The sequence below is a fragment of the Haliotis cracherodii genome, unplaced genomic scaffold (genome assembly GCF_022045235.1).
Source record: "Haliotis cracherodii isolate W230 unplaced genomic scaffold, xgHalCrac1.p SCAF_6, whole genome shotgun sequence".
Taxonomy (NCBI): domain Eukaryota; kingdom Metazoa; phylum Mollusca; class Gastropoda; order Lepetellida; family Haliotidae; genus Haliotis; species Haliotis cracherodii.
The window spans coordinates 24,423,071-24,445,788 of NW_027266319.1; the positions used below are offsets into that span (position 1 = coordinate 24,423,071).

The window sequence follows — 22,718 nt, forward strand, 5'->3', positions numbered from 1 at the left end:
GTAGCCATACGGTTCATGACGTCAAGTCACGTGACTTACCTACCACGACGGAGTGAAACGGAAAAAACAGGTGCCCCCGTTAGGGGGCGTCTCATAAGTAAATGAGTTTCAAACGACCAAAAATTGATTGCTGTCTTTTTATGTGACCTGACACGCGTCCAGCACCTGCATGTCTTATGAGTCATCAAAGGAGGATCGTGCGATTTTTTTCAGTCGTTTGGGTTTTCTGAACTAGACTCGACATCTTACATGCCACAGACGCAGGGTATATCCAATAGACGCGCGACAGTCATCAGACGCGGGGCATTGAGGACACGCCAGACAGTCAACCGACGCAGGGCATCCATCAGACACCGGACAGTCAAACGACTCAGATTGTGGACAAATCAGATTCTGCTTCTCGTATCACTTGCATATTTTTAAAACAAAATGGCGGCGCCCATTCAAGACGATCTGATTTATAATCAAGATATATATTGTGATAAAACGGGTCTTACATCGTGAAGTGCATCAAGTCATGTGAGCACCTTGATCAAAAAACATGAGAAGATTAGGATCTGTTGTCAACGACTTGGCGGTGCACATGTTTTGCAAATCCTGTAATTTAAATTAATCGACCGAAATCTGCACGACGGTTTACGAACCGGATTTCGATTTCGTTGCGCGATTTTGATTGGATTATGCATAGACTCGTTAGTCCAGCCAAACTGTAACTCCGTTAAACCAGCCTAGCTCTGCAAGGATGGAAACTGGACTTTTAAAGTAAGTTAACTCTCTTGCCTCGGGAAGATACACATCCAACAGTCAACATACGACGTATTTTCAATAGACGTCAGACAGTCAACTGACGACGTACATTCAATAGACGCCAGACAGTCAACAGACGTCGTACATTCAATCGACGCCAGACAATCAACAGACGTCGTACATTCAATCGACGCCAGACAGTCAACAGACGCCGTACATCCAATAGACGCTAGACAGTCAACAGACGCCGTACATCCAATAGATGCCAGACAGTCAACAGACGACGTACATCCAATCGACGCCAGACAGTCAACATACGCCGTACATTCAATCGACGCCAGACAATCAACAGACGCCGTACATCCAATAGACGCCAGACAGTCAACAGACGACGTACATCCAATCGACGCCAGACAGTCAACATACGCCGTACTTTCAATAGACGTCAGACAGTCAACATACGCCGTACATTCAATCGACGCCAGACAATCAACAGACGCCGTACATCCAATAGACGCTAGACAGTCAACAGACGCCGTACATCCAATAGACGCCAGACAGTCAACAGACGACGTACATCCAATCGACGCCAGACAATCAACATACGCCGTACATTCAATCGACGCCAGACAATCAACAGACGCCGTACATCCAATAGACGCCAGACAGTCAACATACGCCGTACTTTCAAGAGACGTCAGGCAGTCAACAGACGCCGTACATTCAATAGACGTCAGAAAGTCAACATACGACGTACTTTCAATAGACGCCAGGCAGTCAACAGACGCCGTACATCCAATAGACGCCAGACAGTCAACAAACGACGTACATTCAATCGACGCCAGACAGTCAACATACGCCGTACATTCAATCGACGCCAGACAATCAACAGACGCCGTACATCCAATAGACGCCAGACAGTCAACAGACGACGTACATTCAATAGACGCCGGACAGTCAACAGGCGCCGGGCAGAGAACTGATGCAGGGCTTCCAATAGACGCCGGACAGTCATCAAACGCCAGACATCAAATATACGCCAGACAGTCAACCGACGGACGGCATCGAATACAGGCCGGACATCCATCAGACGAGGGGCCTACAGTGGACGCCGGACAGGTCGGACAGTCAACAGATTATAAAGCTGGACGCCGTACTTCCAACAGACGCCGGGCAGGCAACAATAATTTAGAAAAATAATATTCTCGGGGTACTTATATGCTCAGTTCTCCAAAACCTGGAAAAAATGTTGGCTATCATACCAGTAATAGTCTATGTTCCTCAGCAGGTGCTGCTATAGTAGACTGAGGGGCGGTCGGGTAGCCTAGCGGTTAAAGCGTTCGCTCGTCACGCCGAAGACCCAGGTTCCATTCCCCATACGGTGTGGGTACAATGTGTGAAGTCCATTTCTGGTGTCCCACGCCGAATATTGGTGAAAGCCTCGTAAAACCCAACTCATTCACTATAATAGACTGATGGTAAACTGACAAGAGAACTGTCTTATATTTTATTGCATTGATTCCCTTTATCGTGGTACCATGCTTTATGTTCATATCACAAAAGGCAAGATGGAGTCCAGTTGCCTAAATGTCTGCTGAGTACAGTGATAAAAACTAACAGTTTTAGTCCACTGGTCCTTATAACGATAATATATAGCCAAACCCTTAAAATGGCAAATTTCTATTAGTCCTTATGACACCTTCAATATTGGGCCGTTTGGCAATGACTGCACGACGAGTGACAATTTGTAACACCGGAGCGTCAATGCTTGTAGAATATCTGAACAGATTTGGATAAATTAAATTTTGACTTAACTAGCCGTTAATGGAGCTCAAATGATGCTAAAATGTATTTCAAATTAAAAAAAATTGAATCTTTCCCTGCAACGTCATTTTAGAAAGTCAGTCGCTGAAGAACGCATATTATGAATGATGAAATATTTCCTTGAGACAGCCATCGTTCTGTCCTGTTTAACTGACGCAGGCGATAACAGGAAGTTATTTTCAGTAAATACAACATGGCAGCTCTAAGCCCGTGTGATCCATGCAGCTTCTCGAGACCAGATCTGTGTGCTGTTGTGCACGCCGATCTCGATATCAATGTGAATTTCGACAAGAAAGTCATCAGTGGAACAGTACATATTACTGTTGAAAAGAAACAAGCCGGAGTTGAAACAATCGTAAGTAATCTACCGACAAAGATGGTAATGGGCGCAGTTCGTTTGAAAAAGGGGTACCATCACTGTACAACGGGTACCCGGGTACCCGAGTTACCCCTCCCAGCTCTACTAGTTGGTTTAAATAACGTAATCCAAGCCTACTTGGCTCTGTTTGAATCACACAGTTGACAATATTTATCTTAGCTACAGTGAAACAACAGAGGACGTTGGGATGTACGTAAAAGTGATTACAGTTATTAATAAATGTGTGAGGTTGTAACAACTGCAAGTTACAAACCGTTTTAACTTTGTACCGTAATCGTTTATTGTGTAACAGTTTTTTCCTTTGCTCTCTATTCCTGAGGAATTGAGCCTATTAGGAATCTCAACAAAGGCGAGAATGACACCACGCGACATGTCTCAACTTGAACATGTTAAAAGACTCACACAAGCTTGTGATTAAAACAGTTTTTATACTGTTGATATATACAATGGTATATAAATATACATATGTAAATTGTTGTAACAGATGTTAATCAGAAAGAAGTTATGACAAACGGGTAAAATGAGTTCTATTTATATGTCACTATTTCCAGTTATGGACAAGTAATTTTTTGAATATTGTGTGTATGTTTTATGGTATTCTGTTTGATATCTTGGCCATGGTCGATTTTGATTGATTTCTTGTTTTCTTTGCAAATTAACAAACCGATAATTGATAGTTGTTTTTCATAACATTTGCCCTTCAGGCCATCCATATTTTTTTATGTGTCTCATCTCCAAACTTAACCAGCTAGAGACTGGGCGGAGATTTAAAATTGAAAAAGTAAAACATCTGTTTTTCACTAATTGTGGTCTTATTTTATGAAATTTTAAAGTTTAGAACACTCGGTAACAGTCATTCAATTAATTTATGACATAGATCAAATCACTTTGCTTTGGAAACAAATTTTTACTAAACTGAAGAAAGATAAAGCTGACCTGATTTTTTTTAGTGTGCAATTGTAGGTGTCTTTTTGTATCACATCAGGAAATATATTTCCATAGCGGCAGGGGAAATTGAGATAAGAAGACTTAATTATTTCATGTTGGAACAAAAATTCAGCATGGTAGGAGATGGGAAATACAGAAAAAAATATGCACAGAGTTACAGAGATAGGTTGATAGCAGGGGTCCGGAAAATTTAAAATCCAAATCGGACATTTGCATTTAGGCCACGCCCCCTTCAAATAGCGTATTTGAATACGACTTTTCACACACATTACAAGTTGTTACGTATTCATAATATGATGAATTATTTCAATCTAAATTGTTTAATTCACCGGACAATTAATAACAAATAATATCATTTTAGATATACACGGAAAACAAAGCTTGTCAGTGTAGATAATCTTCATTGTGTTACAACTGCAGACAGAAACTGCTCAGTCCTAACTGTTGATCATGTCCAAACAAAATTTAAGAATGTTCGGACAATACTTTTTAAAATGTCCGGACAGAAAAATTTAAATGTCCGGTAAGCGATATTTTAAACCGGACATTTGAGATTCCCAATCGGACATGTCCGGCGCATATGACGGTTTCCGGACCCCTGGTTGATAGCATAGTATGTATTAAGGAGTGATTGTTATTCTAAAACAGATTTTTGAAGGTAGAAAACTAATATTGGTCTAAGTATGTTAATACCTCATTTAAATATTAACATAGGTCCCTGGTTGATAGCATAGTATGTTTTAAGGAGTGATTGTTATTCTAAAACAGATTTTTGAAGGTAGAAAACTAATATTGGTCTAAGTATGTTAATACCTCATTTAAATATTAACATAGGTCCCTGGTTGATAGCATAGTATGTTTTAAGGAGTGATTGTTATTCTAAAACAGATTTTTGAAGGTAGAAAACTAATATTGGTCTAAGTATGTTAATACCTCATTTAAATATTAGCATAGGTCCTAAGCAATCTTTGCTTATTGAAGGAGGTGACTAAATTGAGTGGTCAAGCAAAGTGACTTGGTTGATTGTGCCACACAATTGGAATGTTGCTCATTATATCAACCACTGGATTTTCTGATCCTGACTCACATATGTACAGGTCACTGTCGTGTAGCTTGGATATTGCTGAGTGCAGCATTAACTACAAATGAACAAACATATTTATTGATATGATAGAAACATTCGAGTCTCCAGTAATGTTGTTGATGTGTTACTCAACTGTGACATTGTGGAGAAGTATTCCATGGATTGTTGCTGACACTATCAACCGCTGGTTGGCCTTGCGTGGTAGACAACAGTGGGAAACCCTTTCTTTTCTCCTGCTTTAAAACTCATAGAGACACTAAACTAGTGGATACCTTACTCACTCACTTGCACAAACCATTGACTCACTTGCACAAACCACTCACTTGCACAAACCACTCACTTGTCCAAACCATTCTCTTGTCCAAACCATTCACTTGTCCTAAGCACTCACTTACTTGTCCAAAGCACTCACTTGTCCAAAGCACTCACTCACTTGTCCAAAGCACTCATTCACTTGTCAAAGGCACTCACTCACTTGTCCAAAACACTCGCTTGTCTAAAGCACTCACTCGTCCAAAGCACTAACTCACTCATTTGTCCAAACCATTCACTTGTCCAAAACACTCACTTGTCCAAAGCCTTCACTCACTTGTCCAAACCATTCACTTGTCCTCACCAAACACTTGTCCAAACCACTCACTCACTTGTCCTCACCAAACACTTCTCCAAACCACTCACTTGTCCTCACCAAACACTTGTCCAAACCACTCACTTGTCCTCACCAAACACTTCTCCAAACCACTCACTTGTCCTCACCAAACACTTGTCCAAACCACTCACTTGTCCTCACCAAACACTTGTCCAAACCACTCACTTGTCCTCACCAAAAACTTGTCCAAACCACTCACTTGTCCTCACCAAACACTTGTCCAAACCACTCACTTGTCATTACCACTCACTCACCCAAACCACCCACTGACTCTCTCTCACTTACTCACTCCCTCACTTACTCAGTCATTCTCTCAGTCACTCACCCACTCACTCACTTGCCCAAACCACTCACTCACTCATGTAAACTTTACCACCTTTTTCTCTGTCCACTCATTGTCCTGTCATTGTCCATTCAGTGTCCACTCATTGTCCTGTCATTGTCCACTCATTGTCCTGTCATTGACCACTCATTGTCCACTCACTGGCCTGTCATTGTCCACTCATTGTCCTGTCATTGACCACTCATTGTCCACTCATTGTCCTGTCATTGACCACTCATTGTCCACTCATTGTCCTGTCATTGTCCACTCATTGTCCTGTCATTGTCCACTCATTGTCCTGTCATTGTCCATTCAGTGTCCAATCATTGTCCTGTCATTGTCCACTCATTGTCCTGTCATTGACCACTCACTGTCAACTCATTGTCCTGTCATTGTCCACTCATTGTCCTGTCATTGACCACTCATTGTCCACTCATTGCCCTGTCATTGTCCACTCACTGTCAACTCATTGTCCTGTCATTGTCCACACATTGCCCACTCATTGTCCTGTCATTGTCCTGTCATTGTCCACTCATTGTCCTGTCATTCTCCTGTCATTGTCCACACATTGTCCTGTCATTGTCCACTCATTGTCCTGCCATTGTCCTGCCATTGTCCACTCATTGTCATTGTCCACACATTGTCCACTCATTGTCCACTCATTGTCCTGCCATTGTCCTGCCATTGTCCACTCATTGTCCTGTCATTGTCCACTCATTGTCATTGTCCACACATTGCCCACTCATTGTCCTGTCATTGTCCACTCATTGTCCTGCCATTGTCCTGACTCATTGTCCTGTCATTGTCCACTCATTGTCATTGTCCACACATTGTCCACTCATTGTCCACTCATTGTCCTGTCATTGTCCACTCATTGTCATTGTCCACACATTGCCCACTCATTGTCCACTCATTGTCCTGTCATTGTCCACTCATTCCAGTCATTGTCCTGTCATTGTCCACTCATTGTCCTGTCATTGTCCACACATTGCCCACTCATTGTCCTGTCATTGTCCACTCATTGTCCTGTCATTGTCCTGTCATTGTCCACTCATTGTCATTGTCCACACATTGCCCACTCATTGTCCTGTCATTGTCCACTCATTGTCCACTCATTGTCCACACATTGTCCACTCATTGTCCACTCATTGTCCTGTCATTGTCCACTCATTGTCATTGTCCACACATTGCTTGCCCACTCATTGTCCTGTCATTGTCCACCCATTGTCCTGTCATTGTCCACTCATTGTCCTGTCATTGTCCTGTCATTTTCCACTCATTGTCCTGTCATTGTCCACACATTGTCCTGTCATTGTCCACTCATTGTCCTGTCATTGTCCAGTCATTGTCCTGTCATTGTCCACTCATTGTCATTGTCCACACATTGCCCACTCTTTGTCCTGTCATTGTCCACTCATTGTCCACTCATTGTCCACACATTGTCCACTCATTGTCCACTCATTGTCCTGTCATTGTCCACTCATTGTCATTGTCCACACATTGCCCACTCATTGTCCTGTCATTGTCCACTCATTGTCCTGTCATTGTCCACTCATTGTCCAGTCATTGTCCACTCATTGTCCTGTCATTGTCCACACATTGCCCACTCATTGTCCTGTCATTGTCCACTCATTGTCCTGTCATTGTCCAGTCATTGTCCTGTCATTGTCCACTCATTGTCAATGTCCACACATTGCCCACTCATTGTCCTGTCATTGTCCACTCATTGTCCTGTCATTGTCCACACATTGCCCACTCATTGTCCACTCATTGTCCTGTCATTGTCAACTCATTGTCCTGTCATTGTCCAGTCATTGTCCAGTCATTGCCAGTCATTGTCCACTCATTGTCCACTCATTGTCCACACATTGCCCACTCATTGTCCACTCATTGTCCTGTCATTGTCCACTCATTGTCCTGTTATTGTCCACTCATTGTCCTGTCATTGTCCACTCATTGTCCTGTCATTGTCCTATCATTGTCCACTGATTGTCCTGTCATTACCCACTCATTGTCCTGTCATTGTCCAATCATTGTCCACTGATTGTCCAATCATTGTCCACTGATTGTCCTGTCATTGTCCACTGATTGTCCTGTCATTGTCCTGTCATTGTCCACACATTGTCCACTGATTGTCCAGTCATTACCCACTCATTGTCCTGTCATTGTCCACTCATTACCCACTCATTGTTTGTTTGCAGATACTGGACACAAGAGATGTGACTGTCACACAGGTTTCAGACAAGGACTCTGGACAAGAACTGACCTTTTCCCTTGGTGAACCCACGGGGACCTTTGGATCCAAGTTGGAGATCAAACTTCCAAATGGAAATGGGAAAAAGTAGTTATATTTATCCTGTGATGTATCTTGTGTGATCAACTACAGTTTGAAGCAGGCTTAAACCCAACTTACTGACCTTCAGTGATCGGGTGGTCAGGATCGCTGACTTGGTTGATGCATGTCATCGTCTTACAATTGCATTGATCGATGCTTATGATGTCAATCACTGGATTGTCTGGTCCAGACTTGATTATTTACAGACTGCCGTCATATAGCTGGAATATTGCTGAGTATGGCATTAAACAACAAACAAAAATCATAGGTTTGATTTTCAAGGTATGATCAAGGGGAGACAATGCAAATTTTCTACAGGATGAATTGTCTCCCTTTGACCATATCACATCTTCAGTAATGTTTCATATCTATATATGCTCTCATGTTTATGGCATGTTGATATTTGTGTTGTTAATTAGATAAAATTTGTTAATTTCAGAAAGTGAAAAAAATTGTAATTAAATGTTTCTTACATTTTTAAAACCACCATCATTTCACATAAAAAAACAAATGAAATGACATCAGTGAAGTGTCTGTATTTAGCAGCACCATCAGAACAATTCTTGTACTTTCAGATACACCCTGTCAATCAAGTATGCCACGTCCCCCAAGTGTTCTGCACTGCAGTGGCTCCGCCCTGAACAAACGGCAGGGAAGAGACAACCGTATCTGTTCAGCCAGTGTGAGGTACAGATCACCAGACTAACATATGGTCTATGTAATCATATTACACAATTTGTTTTCTGTCATTTCAATTGCTAATGCTGATTTCATATGTGGATTAGACCTGGACTAGTTTTGTGATGATCTAGATTGCAGATCCTGCAAGTCATGGTGCAGGATTAGCCAATCCCTAGCAGGACTAGCCAATCACTAGCAGGACTAGCCAATAGCTAGTAGGACTAGCCAATCTCTAGCAGGACTAACCAATCGCTCGCGGGACTAACCAATCACTAGCGGGACTAACCAATCACTAGCGGGACTGGCCAATCACTAGCAGGACTATATTTGTAACACTGTTGAGTAGCACCTGAACGACGTATTCATGTTCATATGGATCATGTGGTTTCGATGACTATTTTTTAGCCTTGATCATGTTATTATTTCTATTATCTAAATATAAACTTAAATTATGTAAATGAGATGGTTACAGCATAAAATGTCACAAAAATGGAGTGATGTCAAAAGTTTTAAATGGTTTTGAACAACACAGAAATGTCAAGACAAGATAAGTCTCTGTTAAAGAAAAACTTGAATTCTGACATAATTAAATATCCAGAAGCCTGTCAAGAATTGAATCTGGATATGCCTAGCTTACTGGAGAAAAGTTCTACCCAAGGCTACATTGAGTGATCAAAGTATAAGTTTATTTCCTTAGTATCTTATTAATTAGTTCTTAATGTAGAATAAAAGCTTTGAATCATATGCAGACATCCTAAAATATATATACATGTATTCACTGTGTGTGTTATTGAAGCTCATATACAATGTTTGTTATAACATTTTCCAAGGCTTACCTCCACACAAGTTGAAACTAATGCCGCTGTCAGTACTGGTAAACGTCAGTTTTACTTTCCAAAGTAAATGAAAAACACTCCAAGTTTGTTGATGCTTGTCTCTAATGAGTTGACATTCACCATCATGAAACTTCTGTTTACGAGTAATATTTCAATGTTGATGGCCAACTTTCGGTGTTTATGAATTGTTATGATATTCAATCATATTGAACCCTACAAATACAGGCAAAGTTTGTTTTTCTGCATATATCACACTATTTGAAAAATAGTCACACCGTTGCGTGCAGCCATGTTAGTAGCAACAAACAAACGTGACGGTTACTTATCCAGAATTCTGTAGGTGTACCCAAAACTACAACAATTATATTTGTTTGCAGGCAATCCATGCCAGAAGCCTGTTCCCCTGTCAGGATAGCCCTGCTGTCAAGTTTCCTTACTCTGCCAAGGTAAATTATGCCACTGTACAATGTTTGATAAACTGTTTGATCTATCAGCCTTATTGATGTGCCAAGTTTTCAGTTCTTCACTCCTGTCGGGGCGGTCGGGTAGCCTAGTGGTTAAAGCGTTCGCTCGTCACGCCGAAGACCCGGGTTCGATTCCCGACATGGGTACAATGTGTGAAGCCCATTTCTGGTGTCCACCGCCGTGATATTGCTGGAATATTGCTAAAAGTGGCGTAAAACCATACTCACCCACTCACTTCACCCCTGTCACATGGGAACATGGATACTTGTAGCAGTCACGAGTTGACGTTGTGAAATTATGCTTGCAGAAGAAAAACTGACAATGAACTAATTTCTAGCTTGTCATTGTGTAGTGGGAGGACTATAGCACTGATGGGTCACAGGTTTGGTATTGACAGTCCAAGAATCATAATTTGACCATGTTTTGGGCTCAATCCATAACAAGTAAATCTCGACAGTGACCAAGGGAAGCAACTCTGCCCCTCATGTAAAGGACATGGGGCTGTGTATGATTTTTGGCTTGGAAATTGGTTTTAGATAATTTTTCGGTCAGTACTTCAAGACATACATTTAAGGGAACAAAAAACTTTCTTTCTTCTTTTTAACCCAAAATACATGATTTATTCAGAACCATGGCAGTGTTGCTTTGAACAATTGTATAACCTGGTGACAAATTATTTGTTACAATCAATTTCAGGAACAGTTTATGTTTTTTACAAAAATCACAGAAAACTAAATGGTTATCTTCTATTAAAATGCCCTCGTAGTGGTCTGTGGTATGAGTGTGTTCTGTTGGTAGGTGACGGCGCCGCGTGAGGTGACAGTGCTGATGAGTGCAGTGAGGCTGGGGTCAGACCCGTGTGCCGGAGACAGCGCCAGTCTGGAGACACGGTTCCTGCAGGAGATCCCCATCCCCAGCTACCTGCTGGCCATAGTGGCCGGCGACATCGAGAGCAGGTGGGCAGCATACAACATAAGGATTAAATAATTATCAGTAATTTTCTTAGCACTCTCTCTCTGTGTGTGTGAAAAACAAGACAAACATGACGTCATGCTGAAATGCAGTGATGTCATGATACAACGGATAATGCCATATGTTTACGTGATAAATGAAATCGCCTGCTTAACAAAGTTTCGAATGAAACAAGTCAACATTATGATGATGTCACGCTGTTGTTGTTGCAGATGATTCAGAGCGAGGAATTCACTCGTCATTCTGAACTTGCATTTTGTGCAAGTAGACACAAATACAGTAAACTACAGTTATAAAGCACTCAAAGAGACCACTAATTATACCCCCGACAAAATGTCGGGGGTATGTAGTTATACCAAGGTTCCATCCGTCCGTCCATCCATCCGTCTGTCCGAAAACTTTGTCTGCGCAATTTCTCTTAAACTATTCAGGGGATTCATCTCAAACTTAGTACATATAATCTGTATCATACGGAGGGGTGCAGTCAAAAGAAAAAAAATGTTTTTATTAATTTTCCATTTTTTAATGAATTTTTCAAACCCTAACGTCCATCCAATAACTTTGTCTGCGAGATTTCTCTTAAACTATTCAGGGGATTCATCTCAAACTTTCTACACATAATCTGTGTCATATAAAAGGGTGCAGTCAAAAGAAAAAAAAAATTCTTTTTATTAAGTTACCATTTTTTGGTGAATTTTTCAAACCCTAACCCTATCCTAGCTATTTAATTTGTAACTACTGACACACTAGGCAGGTCGGGGGTATTAGTGAGCCACGCTCTCTTTTGCATGTTAATTGTTATAACCGTAGTTTGTTATAAGCGTATGTGCTGAATACATACAGCAAATGGACGGGACTATAACAATTCAAATCTGTTGATTCCGGAAGTAGAATCAACTTGCCCCTTTTGTTGGTTCTACATCCGGAGTTTACAGACTGGAGTCATGAGTCATTTCTCCATTGCATATTTCGTTCAGTCGACCTTTTTGGACAAATCAAGAAACTAAACCAAAATATCTACTTGCCTGGTTATCTGACATGGTGTTTCCAACTTTTGTTATTACTTATCGCATTTACAAAGAAACTTTGTCATTGATGAGTTGTTTCAACTGTAAGTATTGACATGATTGATGAATAAAGAGGGCAAATATTCATCAGTGTTAGTAAGGTGTTGTCTCAAAATTGATTTTATAAGCTTATCGGTTGCTATAAGATGGCATCAAACAATTTTGTGTTTGTATGTAATTTTCCTTGTTAGTTAATTGATCAAATCGCAGATATAGAATGACTTAGGGTGCTGAATTTTTTTTTAGGTGTAGTTTCTACTTACATGATTCTAGTAAGTGAGAGAGTTTGGTTTAAAGCCGCTTTGAACAGTATTCCAGTTAATGTAGGAGGAAAGCTCGAAGTCATGAAGGTCTGAGACGTTTGTTTACCACTTTATCACGGGTATGGTGCTAACAAAGCTAGAAACATAATCTGGACAATACAGAATTTGAACCCACAATCATAGGTGTCTGATGTGTCCAAGGGAGGCAACTCTGACATCGATTTTACTGAGATATGACTGTAATATACAGGATGTTTGCTGCAGAAACATTGGTCCCCGGTCCAAGGTGTGGTCTGAGAAGGAGTTCGTAGATGAGGCGGCTTATGAATTTGCAGAGGTGAGTCAGAGGAATGCGCTTAGGACCTTAGGCCACATTTTTTTGTATTTGCTGTTCAGATCTGCCCTCTGAAAGTTTTTTTCGGAAAGGGAATTTTTTTCAGAATTTGCTCTGGGATGTCCTCAGATCTTTGTTTAGCGGTAGCGAGAACTAAGATCTGATTTCAATGAGATTGATTTTCTAAACAAGGACACACCATTAATAATTTTGCCATAATGTTAAAAACAAACAAGATTTTCGTGTGTAAATCTAAAGAAGCTAACATATGTTTCTAAGGATTATTTAAACTAACGTAGCGATCTGATGCATACATAACTCCGTACGCTGACATCTCCCGGTCAAACAATGAACTATCTTATACATTATTGTATGAGGGAAGGGAGGTAACTCCAATTCCCTTTGCCGATCTGCCGTGTTTGCACTCTTCTCACAGACATGTTTTTTAAACGGAATCTAATATTCAAAGAACTGGCACAGGTGCAGGCTCAAGACATTACAATTGGTAGTTTTATCAGTGTCCTCTTATATACAAATTCAAGACATTTCGGTTTGTGAGAGATATGAGGGATCTGTGATGACGGCGTATCACTGGAAACGCCATGTTCAGGCTGTCATAGTTTTGGAAACAAATATGTATTTGTCACTGTAACTGTTTGTATTGACAGTGCAGACAGTCACTCTCCATAATTGTACCTGTTTGACTTGTCAGGTTTGTATTGCTTAAAGCAACAGCTATGTTGCACTCTCGCCTCCAACATTAAACCATATGTATTGGTTTAATACCAGTAGACCTGTCGTGAAGGAGAAAACTAAAAAAAATAAACAGAATCTTTTCCCACCTAGTTACAGGTATTTTCCCATAAAACATCTGTGAAGCAAGTAATAATAAAGTGTGGTCTTAGCGCTGTGAAGGTTGTAAGTATATGTTGTTGTATGGGAGATATGATCACCTTAGCGATAAGATCACTTTATGGAACAGGCCTTGATCTCGTTGTCATACAGTTTGTTTGTTTGTTGTCTGTAAAATAATCAAGTCTGGACCAGACAATCCAGCGATTGACATCATGAGCATCGATCCACGCAATTGGGATCGATGACCTGTATCAACCAAGTCAGCGAGCCTGACCACCCGATCCCGTTAGTCGCCTTTTTCGACAAGTCATACAGAACATGTGAGGGTTTCTTATTGGAAACAGTATGTATTACAAAAGCATCATATGATGTTACCATGAGACAATATTGAGGTACTGTAAACAGGGAATGTTTTGCGACCGTTTTATTACTGCGAGTGTTGCGAACGAGACTCAATCGCAAAAATTAAAAACGCAAAAATAAGTATAAATAATACATACATACTTTATTCATTGCAACACGTCATCATATGTTGAAATCATCAACCAGAACCACAAGTTACTCAATAAGTTAAAAACACAAATGAATGCAGAATGGTCGCACAATACATCAAAAATGACAGTGTAAACAGACCAATTAGTGTCTTCTTATATAGTTTGCATTCAAACTCAGTCATGACACTGAGTTGAGTCAATTATCGTATTTGATAATTGGTCGCGATCCCTTCCGGTCAACTTTCCGGCCAACTCAGATTAACTAGCTTCGGAGAGATTGTTTGGTAATCTAGGGGTCATCTCAACACGGCAACTCGCAAAAATATCTCGTCGCAGTATTGTCTTTGGTGTGGTATTCGCAATATTTTAACGGCGCAGAAATAAAGCTGTTTACAGTATTTAATTCCAAGCTTTTGAGTGAGGAGACTGTTCCCTGTTTCAGACGGAGGAGATGCTGAAGGCTGCGGAGTCACTGATGGGGCCGTATGTGTGGACTCAGTATGACCTCCTTGTGCTCCCACCATCTTTCCCCTTCGGGGGGATGGAGAACCCCTGCCTCACATTTGTCACCCCCACGCTGCTGGTGAGACTAGTTGCCATGGTTACTGGGCAATTCACATACGCCAACTGATTGTGTTTGTTACATTTTATAAATGATTTTCCCCTTGTGAAATTTTAAGAAAATGATGATAAACTACTTTGATTGGTGTTTATATTAGAAGTACTGGTAAAAACAATCAAAACACTGTTCATAATATTGTCATTACCCCGGTAGTTTTGTTAAAAGTTTTAGGTGGGGTAGCCTAGCAGTTAAAGCTTTCGCTCATCGCGCTGAAGACCCTGGTTCGATTCCTAACATGGCTACAATGTGTGAAGCCCATTTCTGGTGTCCCCCGCTGTGATATTGCTGGAATATTGCTAAAAGATGGCGTAAAAATCCAACTCACTCACTCTGGTGTCCCCTGTGGTGATACAGCTGGAATATTGCTAAAAGCAGTGTAACACCAGATTTAGCTTCCTTCGGGTTCCATTTTTGAAGACTTTTTTGCCAAATAGTATCATATTGATGATTCTCAGGTACTTTTTAGGTTAGATCAGGTTGTAATATTACACTTGCCAACCTCTCCCTGTCCTCCGACCCCACCCAATTTCTTTGTAATTTTGTTTCGTCGGATTCTGTTTGAAGTAAATGTGTAAAAAATAACACTGATTTGGGTAAAATGTTGTTTAATAATAAAATGACATACCTCCTGACTCTTCAGGAATGAAACAACGATAGACTGCAGATTACTGCATTCAAGCTTTAGTTAATATCACCTTTTGTCTGCAAGCAATCATCAAGGGCAAAATAAAGGCAACACCTTTTTTGTTTTTATGGTTTGCAAATTTTGTTTGGTTAGGATATTTTTATATATTTTATTCCGCTTGAAGTAATTTGGCTCTGTCAGTTTAGTGGTAAATAATAAATGCAATGCTGTTTACATTTCAAGGCAGAATTTTTATGGTAGCTTACGTGTGTTTTTTAGTTCTGAGAAGCTTTTTTTGTCTTCATGAGAGTGAGTGAGAGTGAGTGAGTGAGTGAGTGAGTGAGTGAGTGAGTGAAAGTATGGTTTCATGCTGCTTGGAGCAATATTCCAGCAATATCACAGCGGGGGACACCAGAAATGGGCTTCACACTCTTCATGATAGGTTTATAGTGGCCACAGACAACATACAATGCCCTTGACGACCATTGTATTTTCAATGTAAATAGTTACTTAAATTACATATTATCTTCTTTTAGTCAGAGGGGGCACGGGTGGCCCAGTCGTCTAAGGCACCATGATTCGCTGTGCAGAGTTGCGTCCCTTGGGCACGCCAGAAACCTATGATTGTGGGTTCGAATCCCGGTTCGCCTCGATTATGTTTCTTGGTTTGTCAGCACCATACCCATGCTCGTGGGTTTCACCGAAGTGGTAAACGTCTTAGACCTGCATCACTTCAGGCTTTCCTCCCAGCTGACACGCCGCGATATAACTGGAATACTGTTAAAAGCGGCGTTAAACCCAACTCACTCACTCTTTAGTCAGATCATTGTTTTAATTTCATCCATCAAAGATGAAGCAGTAGGGCAAGTTTCATTATATTTTCTGATTGTGGTTTGTCGAATCCATCAACCAAAAATATATAAAATGTTAACCTAATAAGAAAAGTGTTTTTGTTTAGTTACCGTATTCGACGTAATAAGCGCCAGGGCGCTCTCAAAATTAGAAACAGGGGACTCTTATTAGAACGTTATTTTGGTGAAAAAAATCCACCGAAGTTGAAAGATAAATTTCGTGGTTTATGCTGACAGCCTGAAATGTTTATATACGACAGATATATTTTTCCAGAATTTAATTGCCCATAATAAAGGGTGCATATAACACACGAGTGCATATTGTACGCGAATAATTAAGTCTTTTGTACATTGATCAATTGGAAGAGGTGCTAATTGGGATTGCTCACTAGCCAATATATTAGTAAATATCGCTGTGGGCGCTTATTAGAGAAGGGCACTTATTACGTTGAATGTGGTAATACATCCTGATGTATGGATAGGTAAGGGATGCGGACACATTGCTACTCCACTTGTTGTTTGTCGTGCAGGCAGGAGACAGATCGCTGGCCAACGTGGTTGCCCATGAGATCGCCCACAGCTGGACCGGCAACCTCGTTACCAACAAGACGTTCGAACATTTCTGGTAGGAGACGTACGTGTGTGGTAATATGATCGCCTGTATTGACTAAGATTGTATTAAGATTAAGATATTCATACTGCTAAAAGAAAGTTAAAGAACACCAGATCATATTACTATTACACATGCAGTAGTTAACCTGTCATGGCATGACGATTAACTATTTTAAGTTCAATGTCAAAGTATTGGAGTCACAATCGTCTTAGCGCAAAGGACACTTTGTGGATAGGGGCACTGGACCATTTTTCACAAAGCAATCTTAGCGCTATGACTGTTCCTCTGTAGGACTATAAGTCTACTTTAAAGAACACTAGATACTAATGTCTCAGGTCTAGGATATTTGGGGCGGTCGGGTAGCCTAGTGGTTAAAAGCGTTCGCTCGTCACGCCGAAGACCCGGGTTCGATTCCTGCCATGTGTACAATGTGTGAAGCCCGTTTCTGGTGTCCCCCACCGTGATATTGCTGGAATATTGCTAAAAGCGGCATAAAACCATACTCACTCATATTTTGTGGGCCCTGGATACTAGGTTTAGTGGGGTTTGAAATTATAGATGAAAGTCATGGGTTCAAATCATGGCCCGGATGGTTAAAATTAGGCATTCCCCAGAATCAAATACTATGGGTGAAAAACTCAAGGAAACAAGGACCTCATTAATTTTGAACCATATTTTGTATGTTATGGATATCAGTATTACTGATAGGTTATGTACATATAACAATGGTTATGATGGCGCCAGTAATATTTATAAGGAAACACAACTGATAATTTTTTGATGCATGATTACTATTCTTCCCACAGGCATTGTCATTTGTGTGTTGCAGGTTAAATGAAGGCTTCACTAAGTATTTAGAAAGATTGATTGTGTGCAAATTAAATCAAACCCCAGGGTATCGGCAATTCCTGGCAAATGAGGGACTGGTGGTTTTACAAAACGCTGTAAGTCGCTGAGTAAGCAAATCATCTATAATCCTTCAGTTTGGTTTGCGTCACGATACCCTGCTTACGATCCAGTATGTATCACGATACCTTGCTCACGATCCAGTATGTATCACGATACCTTGCTTACGATCCAGTATGTATTACAATATCTTGCTCACGATCCAGTACATATCACGATATCTTGGGTTTTGAGTAGGACTCGGGTACCCACAGGACTACCCGGACCCTTGGTTAGTCAAGTGATATATTGTTTAATGACAAAAAATATCTGGAACTCTATGGTTACACTACAAGTCACACATGTTCGCATTTCTTTCTGATCATGCACCCATTTCTTCTGACTTTTCATATCTTTGAATAAAGATATAACTTGAGTCAACTTCAGTGTATGCATGACCAGATTGTTTAGTTCATGTGTCTAAATACATTTGCCTGTGCGATGTTAAAAAATGCCCAATCGGAGAATTTGTACCTATCTCTTGAGACCTACAGTGGGTACCCGGATAGGGTCGGGTAACAGGGTGGTGGGTACCTGGGTAGTAAATTCGGACTCGTCCCAGCCCTACATGGCTTGACTCATTGGTCAAACTAGCGACAGCGCAGCGAAGCATCCCTATGTATTCACGGGTGATTGAGGACCATGGTGTACACAAACCCCTAAAGTACTGACAATGAGGTCTCAACGTTTGTTTGTTTGGTATGTCTGAATCAGAATAATACAAGTTAAGAATAACGAGTTATTTCTAACCATAATATATCCTGTCTAACCACAATATATTAAACAAGGAAATACTAATAAAATTTGATAGGAAATTGATATAAAGGATCTATATAAGATCTGGTTAATGTTGCCTTGTATAACACTTTGACCATAAAACTGAGGATTATGTGTTGATCTGGATAAGATAAGGTAATCTATCAAGATATCAAAATACTTTGAAAATAATCTTTATTATCCAAAAGTCATATTGATATTTTTATGTCAGCGACATTCTGCTGTTTATGTGTCTGGTGTTCATCATGGGGGTTCCTGGGCATCTGGAAATATACTACTCACAAGAAAGTAAGGAACACTGCTTTTTTTCACATGACTATGTCATGGCCATGACAGATTAAGTATAGTCATATGAAACAATCGTGTATTCTTTAATTTTTTTGGAGTAGTATACCAGTGGCCCTTTACGTTTAAAATATTGACTGATCTGGGAAGGGCATTAGAGCAATGTTTAATCTCTCACAAATAACAAGAAATTTTTTTTTCTGTATCATCAGATAGAAGATTCTACACTTGTAGTGTGTATCAATATACAAACTGACATGACAGATATACATGCTTCTGTTTTACCACAGCAGCATCAATAGGAAATATAATACTGACCAAGGGAGGCATATTTCATGTATCTATACATGAATCCCAGTATCTGCACCAGAAGAGTGAAAGTCACTGCTTGTTAAGGCAAAGTTTGGTGATTATGATAATTGTCTGTAGAGGTTAATGGCAATGAGATTATAGCAGGGGTTAATGGCATTGAGATTATGATCAGCAGGGGTTAGTGGCAATGATATTATGAACAGGAGGGGTTAGTGGCAATGAGATTATGATCAGCTGGGATTAATGGCAACGTGATTTTGAACAGGAGGGGTTAGTGGCAATGAGATTATGGTCAGCTGGGATTAATGGCAATGAGATTATGAACATGAGGGGTTAGTGGCAATGAGATTATGATCAGCTGGGATTAATGGCAATGAGATAATGAACATGAGGGGTTAATGGCAATAAGATTTTCATTAGCTGGGATTAATGGCAATAAGATTATGAACAGGAGGGGTTAGTGGCAATGAGATTATGAACAGGAGGGGTTAGTGGCAATGAGATTATGAACAGGAGGGGTTAGTGGCAATGAGATTATGATCAGCTAGGATTAATGGCAATGAGATTATGAACATGAGGGGTTAATGGCAATGAGATTTTGATTAGCTGGGATTAATGGCAATAATATTATGAATAGGAGGCGTTAGTGGCAATGATATTATGAACAGGAGGGGTTAGTGGCAATGAGATTATGATCAGGAGGGGTTAGTGGCAATGAGATTTTGATTAGCTGGGGTTAAAGGCAATGAGATTATGATCAGGAGGGGTTAATGGCAATAAGATTTTCATTAGCTGGGATTAATGGCAATGAGATTATGAACAGGAGGGGTTAGTGGCAATGAGATTATGAACAGGAGGGGTTAGTGGCAATGAGATTTTGATTAGCTGGGATTAATGGCAATGAGATTATGAACAGGAGGGGTTAATGGCAATGAGATTATGATCAGGAGGGGTTAGTGGCAATGAGATTATGATCAGGAGGGGTTAGTGGCAATGCTATTATGAACAGGAGGGGTTAGTGGCAATGATATTATGGTCAGCAGGGGTTGTCAGCAATTAGTGTATGGCCCATCAATGTGATCCTATGGGAACTACCATGTCAGTATTGTGTCCCATTGTTTGGTAGGTTGAATGAGGGTCACACAGTGTTTCTGGAGAGGAAGATACAATCTGCCCTGTTTGGTGGAGAAAAGATGATGCACTTCTGTGGCTCCGAGGGACTGAAGGAATTACAGTACGCTGTGAGTGGCATTTTCATATCAAGTCAGTAGAAAACACTAGCTGAAGACTGATATACAAACCTAAGAAAAATTGTGCCAGTTGTACCCAAAGATATGACTTATCCTACATTTGATGACAACAGCAGAGGTGGAAGGTTTGCTGGATACCTGTAGGACGTGAAGATCCGGGGTAGAATTGGTCTTCAGCAACCCACGCTTGTTGTAAGAGGCGACTAACGGGATCGGGAGGTCAGACGTGCTGACTTGAATGTTATGACATCCCAACTGCATGGCTCTATGTCCAATGTGTCATTCACTGGATTATCTGCTCCAGGCTCGATTATTTACAGATTGCCATCATATAGATGGAATATTGTCGAGTGCGGCAGCAAACAGACAAAAATGTAGCACATACCTCACATGCATTGTCACGCTCCATCGCATTGCCCTGTTCAGTGGACATAGACGCCCCTGCTGCACATGGAACGTCTACTGTCCCCAAAAGCAGTATTAAATCTGATTTTTTTCTAGAGGTGAACATCTTTTTTTTTCTGATTGTAATTTTCATTTTTTGTCAAAATAACTGCCTCTTTTCTGCCTGTTTGTCTTGGTCATGGTCCGCCATGATCAGTACATGCTGCTATTCATAAACCACTCTCCCTTGAAATGACTTGGACAAATGGGTAGGGCCACAAATACCTGGTGAGACCCAGCCAAAGGAAAATATAGATCTAAAAGAAATCAGTTTTAGTTTTACCCATAATCAGCCAATACCCCTACACTTTTGTTGTGGATGTTCGAGGCATTGGTTGAGACGGTATCACAAACGAAACTGTTGCTGTATTGGCCGACCACTTTGGAAGGTATGGGCAGATCATACTTAATTTCTTATTAAACACACTTCAGGTCATCTTCCCGAGCCAAGCGTGTCAACTATCCCATATCAGAGCCGAGTTTCTACCCTTGCCTCATCAAGGCCACTTTACTTGGCTCGACCCTGGCGCCACCTCACGTAGATCACGAGTTGTGCCCCTTGTAATAAAAACGTGATATCCAGTAAGATCACTGTTCTTATCGCATGTAGCTTCACAATGATGGCGACTACCATAGCCGATCAGATAATGAAAACATTCACGATTTCATCCCTGACAAAAAAACAAAGGCAATTGTTGGGGGGTTTAAAAGATGACAAAACATATTCATATCAACAAAGACAGGCAGCGATAAATCACTTTCATACAAAAGTGTACCAATCGTGGATGTTGATTTTGTCAAACGTTCTCTGAATGGACTATCGATATGTGCGATAGTCCAACCATATTTAGCACAGGAAAGTGGGCTTGATGTGGCAGTGGTGGAAACAAGACTTTGATAAAAAGGCTAGTGGACGCTCTTCTCTCGGGAAGATGACTTCAGATAAGAAGTATGACAAACAACTATTGAATAGCAAGGAAAACATGATATTTTGGCAAGCCCATGAACATATACCACTGAACCCAGCAGTGAGGCTAGCATTGATAGATAATCTTTGACCTCTTGGGCTACAAATATTCATCAAATGATTTTCAGCAATGGGCAGACATACAGTATTTTCATGAAATTATGGAATCTGATCCATAGAACACATGATAATCACATTTTCTTCCTTTTATGGTCAAAGATATCTGTCCGTGCATGTATGTACAACTTCCAGCTATGATGCAGCATATTGGGAAATGGTGTGCAGTTGACACACTACATGCAAGATTAATTTGGCCATTGTGTTATTTCTTCATAAAACATATCACCAAATGATTTAATTATATGTTTTTTATACGTTTATACCTTTGTTATTCTTTAGAAAGCGGATGTGTGCACCGCGTACCCCCTGAATCCTTGTAGGATTTTGTGTATAATATTATACTTAGCTATTATATTCACTATCAGTTATGATTGAAACCGAGTTTATCATCCAGAACTGGCTCCCACTGGAGAAATCGCTTTGGTGAGATCAAGCGATATCTACACTGTAGATATCGCTGCAATGAAATTACATCACAATGCTTTGCAGACTATTGTGACGTCATTGGTTACCATGACGTCACAATCAAATGACATCACTAATGGCTCCGCTACTGAAGCTGTAAGCAGTACTTTTTACACTTAAGACACTGCTTATTACTGTCTACAAACTGAAAAAGTTGGAAGAATGATGTTGGATGAAAATAGAATCT

The 22,718-nt window shown here is 40.5% G+C and overlaps 1 protein-coding gene across 2 annotated transcripts in view; it reads left to right on the plus strand.

The window, feature by feature from the left end:
• The first annotated feature begins 2,764 nt into the window (after positions 1–2,764).
• LOC139445208 (leukotriene A-4 hydrolase-like) overlaps positions 2,765–22,718 on the plus strand; it is a 32,393-nt gene continuing 12,439 nt past the window's right edge. Inside the window, exons 1-9 of one of the 2 annotated variants that reach the window (XM_071226339.1) lie at positions 2,765–2,926; positions 8,155–8,294; positions 8,864–8,975; positions 10,183–10,251; positions 11,069–11,226; positions 12,837–12,909; positions 14,698–14,838; positions 16,884–16,978; positions 17,796–17,910. In XM_071226339.1, the coding sequence (XP_071082440.1) occupies positions 2,765–2,926; positions 8,155–8,294; positions 8,864–8,975; positions 10,183–10,251; positions 11,069–11,226; positions 12,837–12,909; positions 14,698–14,838; positions 16,884–16,978; positions 17,796–17,910 (1,065 nt within the window). Of the gene's footprint in view, positions 2,927–8,154; positions 8,295–8,863; positions 8,976–10,182; positions 10,252–11,068; positions 11,227–12,836; positions 12,910–14,697; positions 14,839–16,883; positions 16,979–17,795; positions 17,911–20,411; positions 20,527–22,718 lie in introns of both variants that reach the window. The other variant, XM_071226338.1, reaches the window with a different exon arrangement.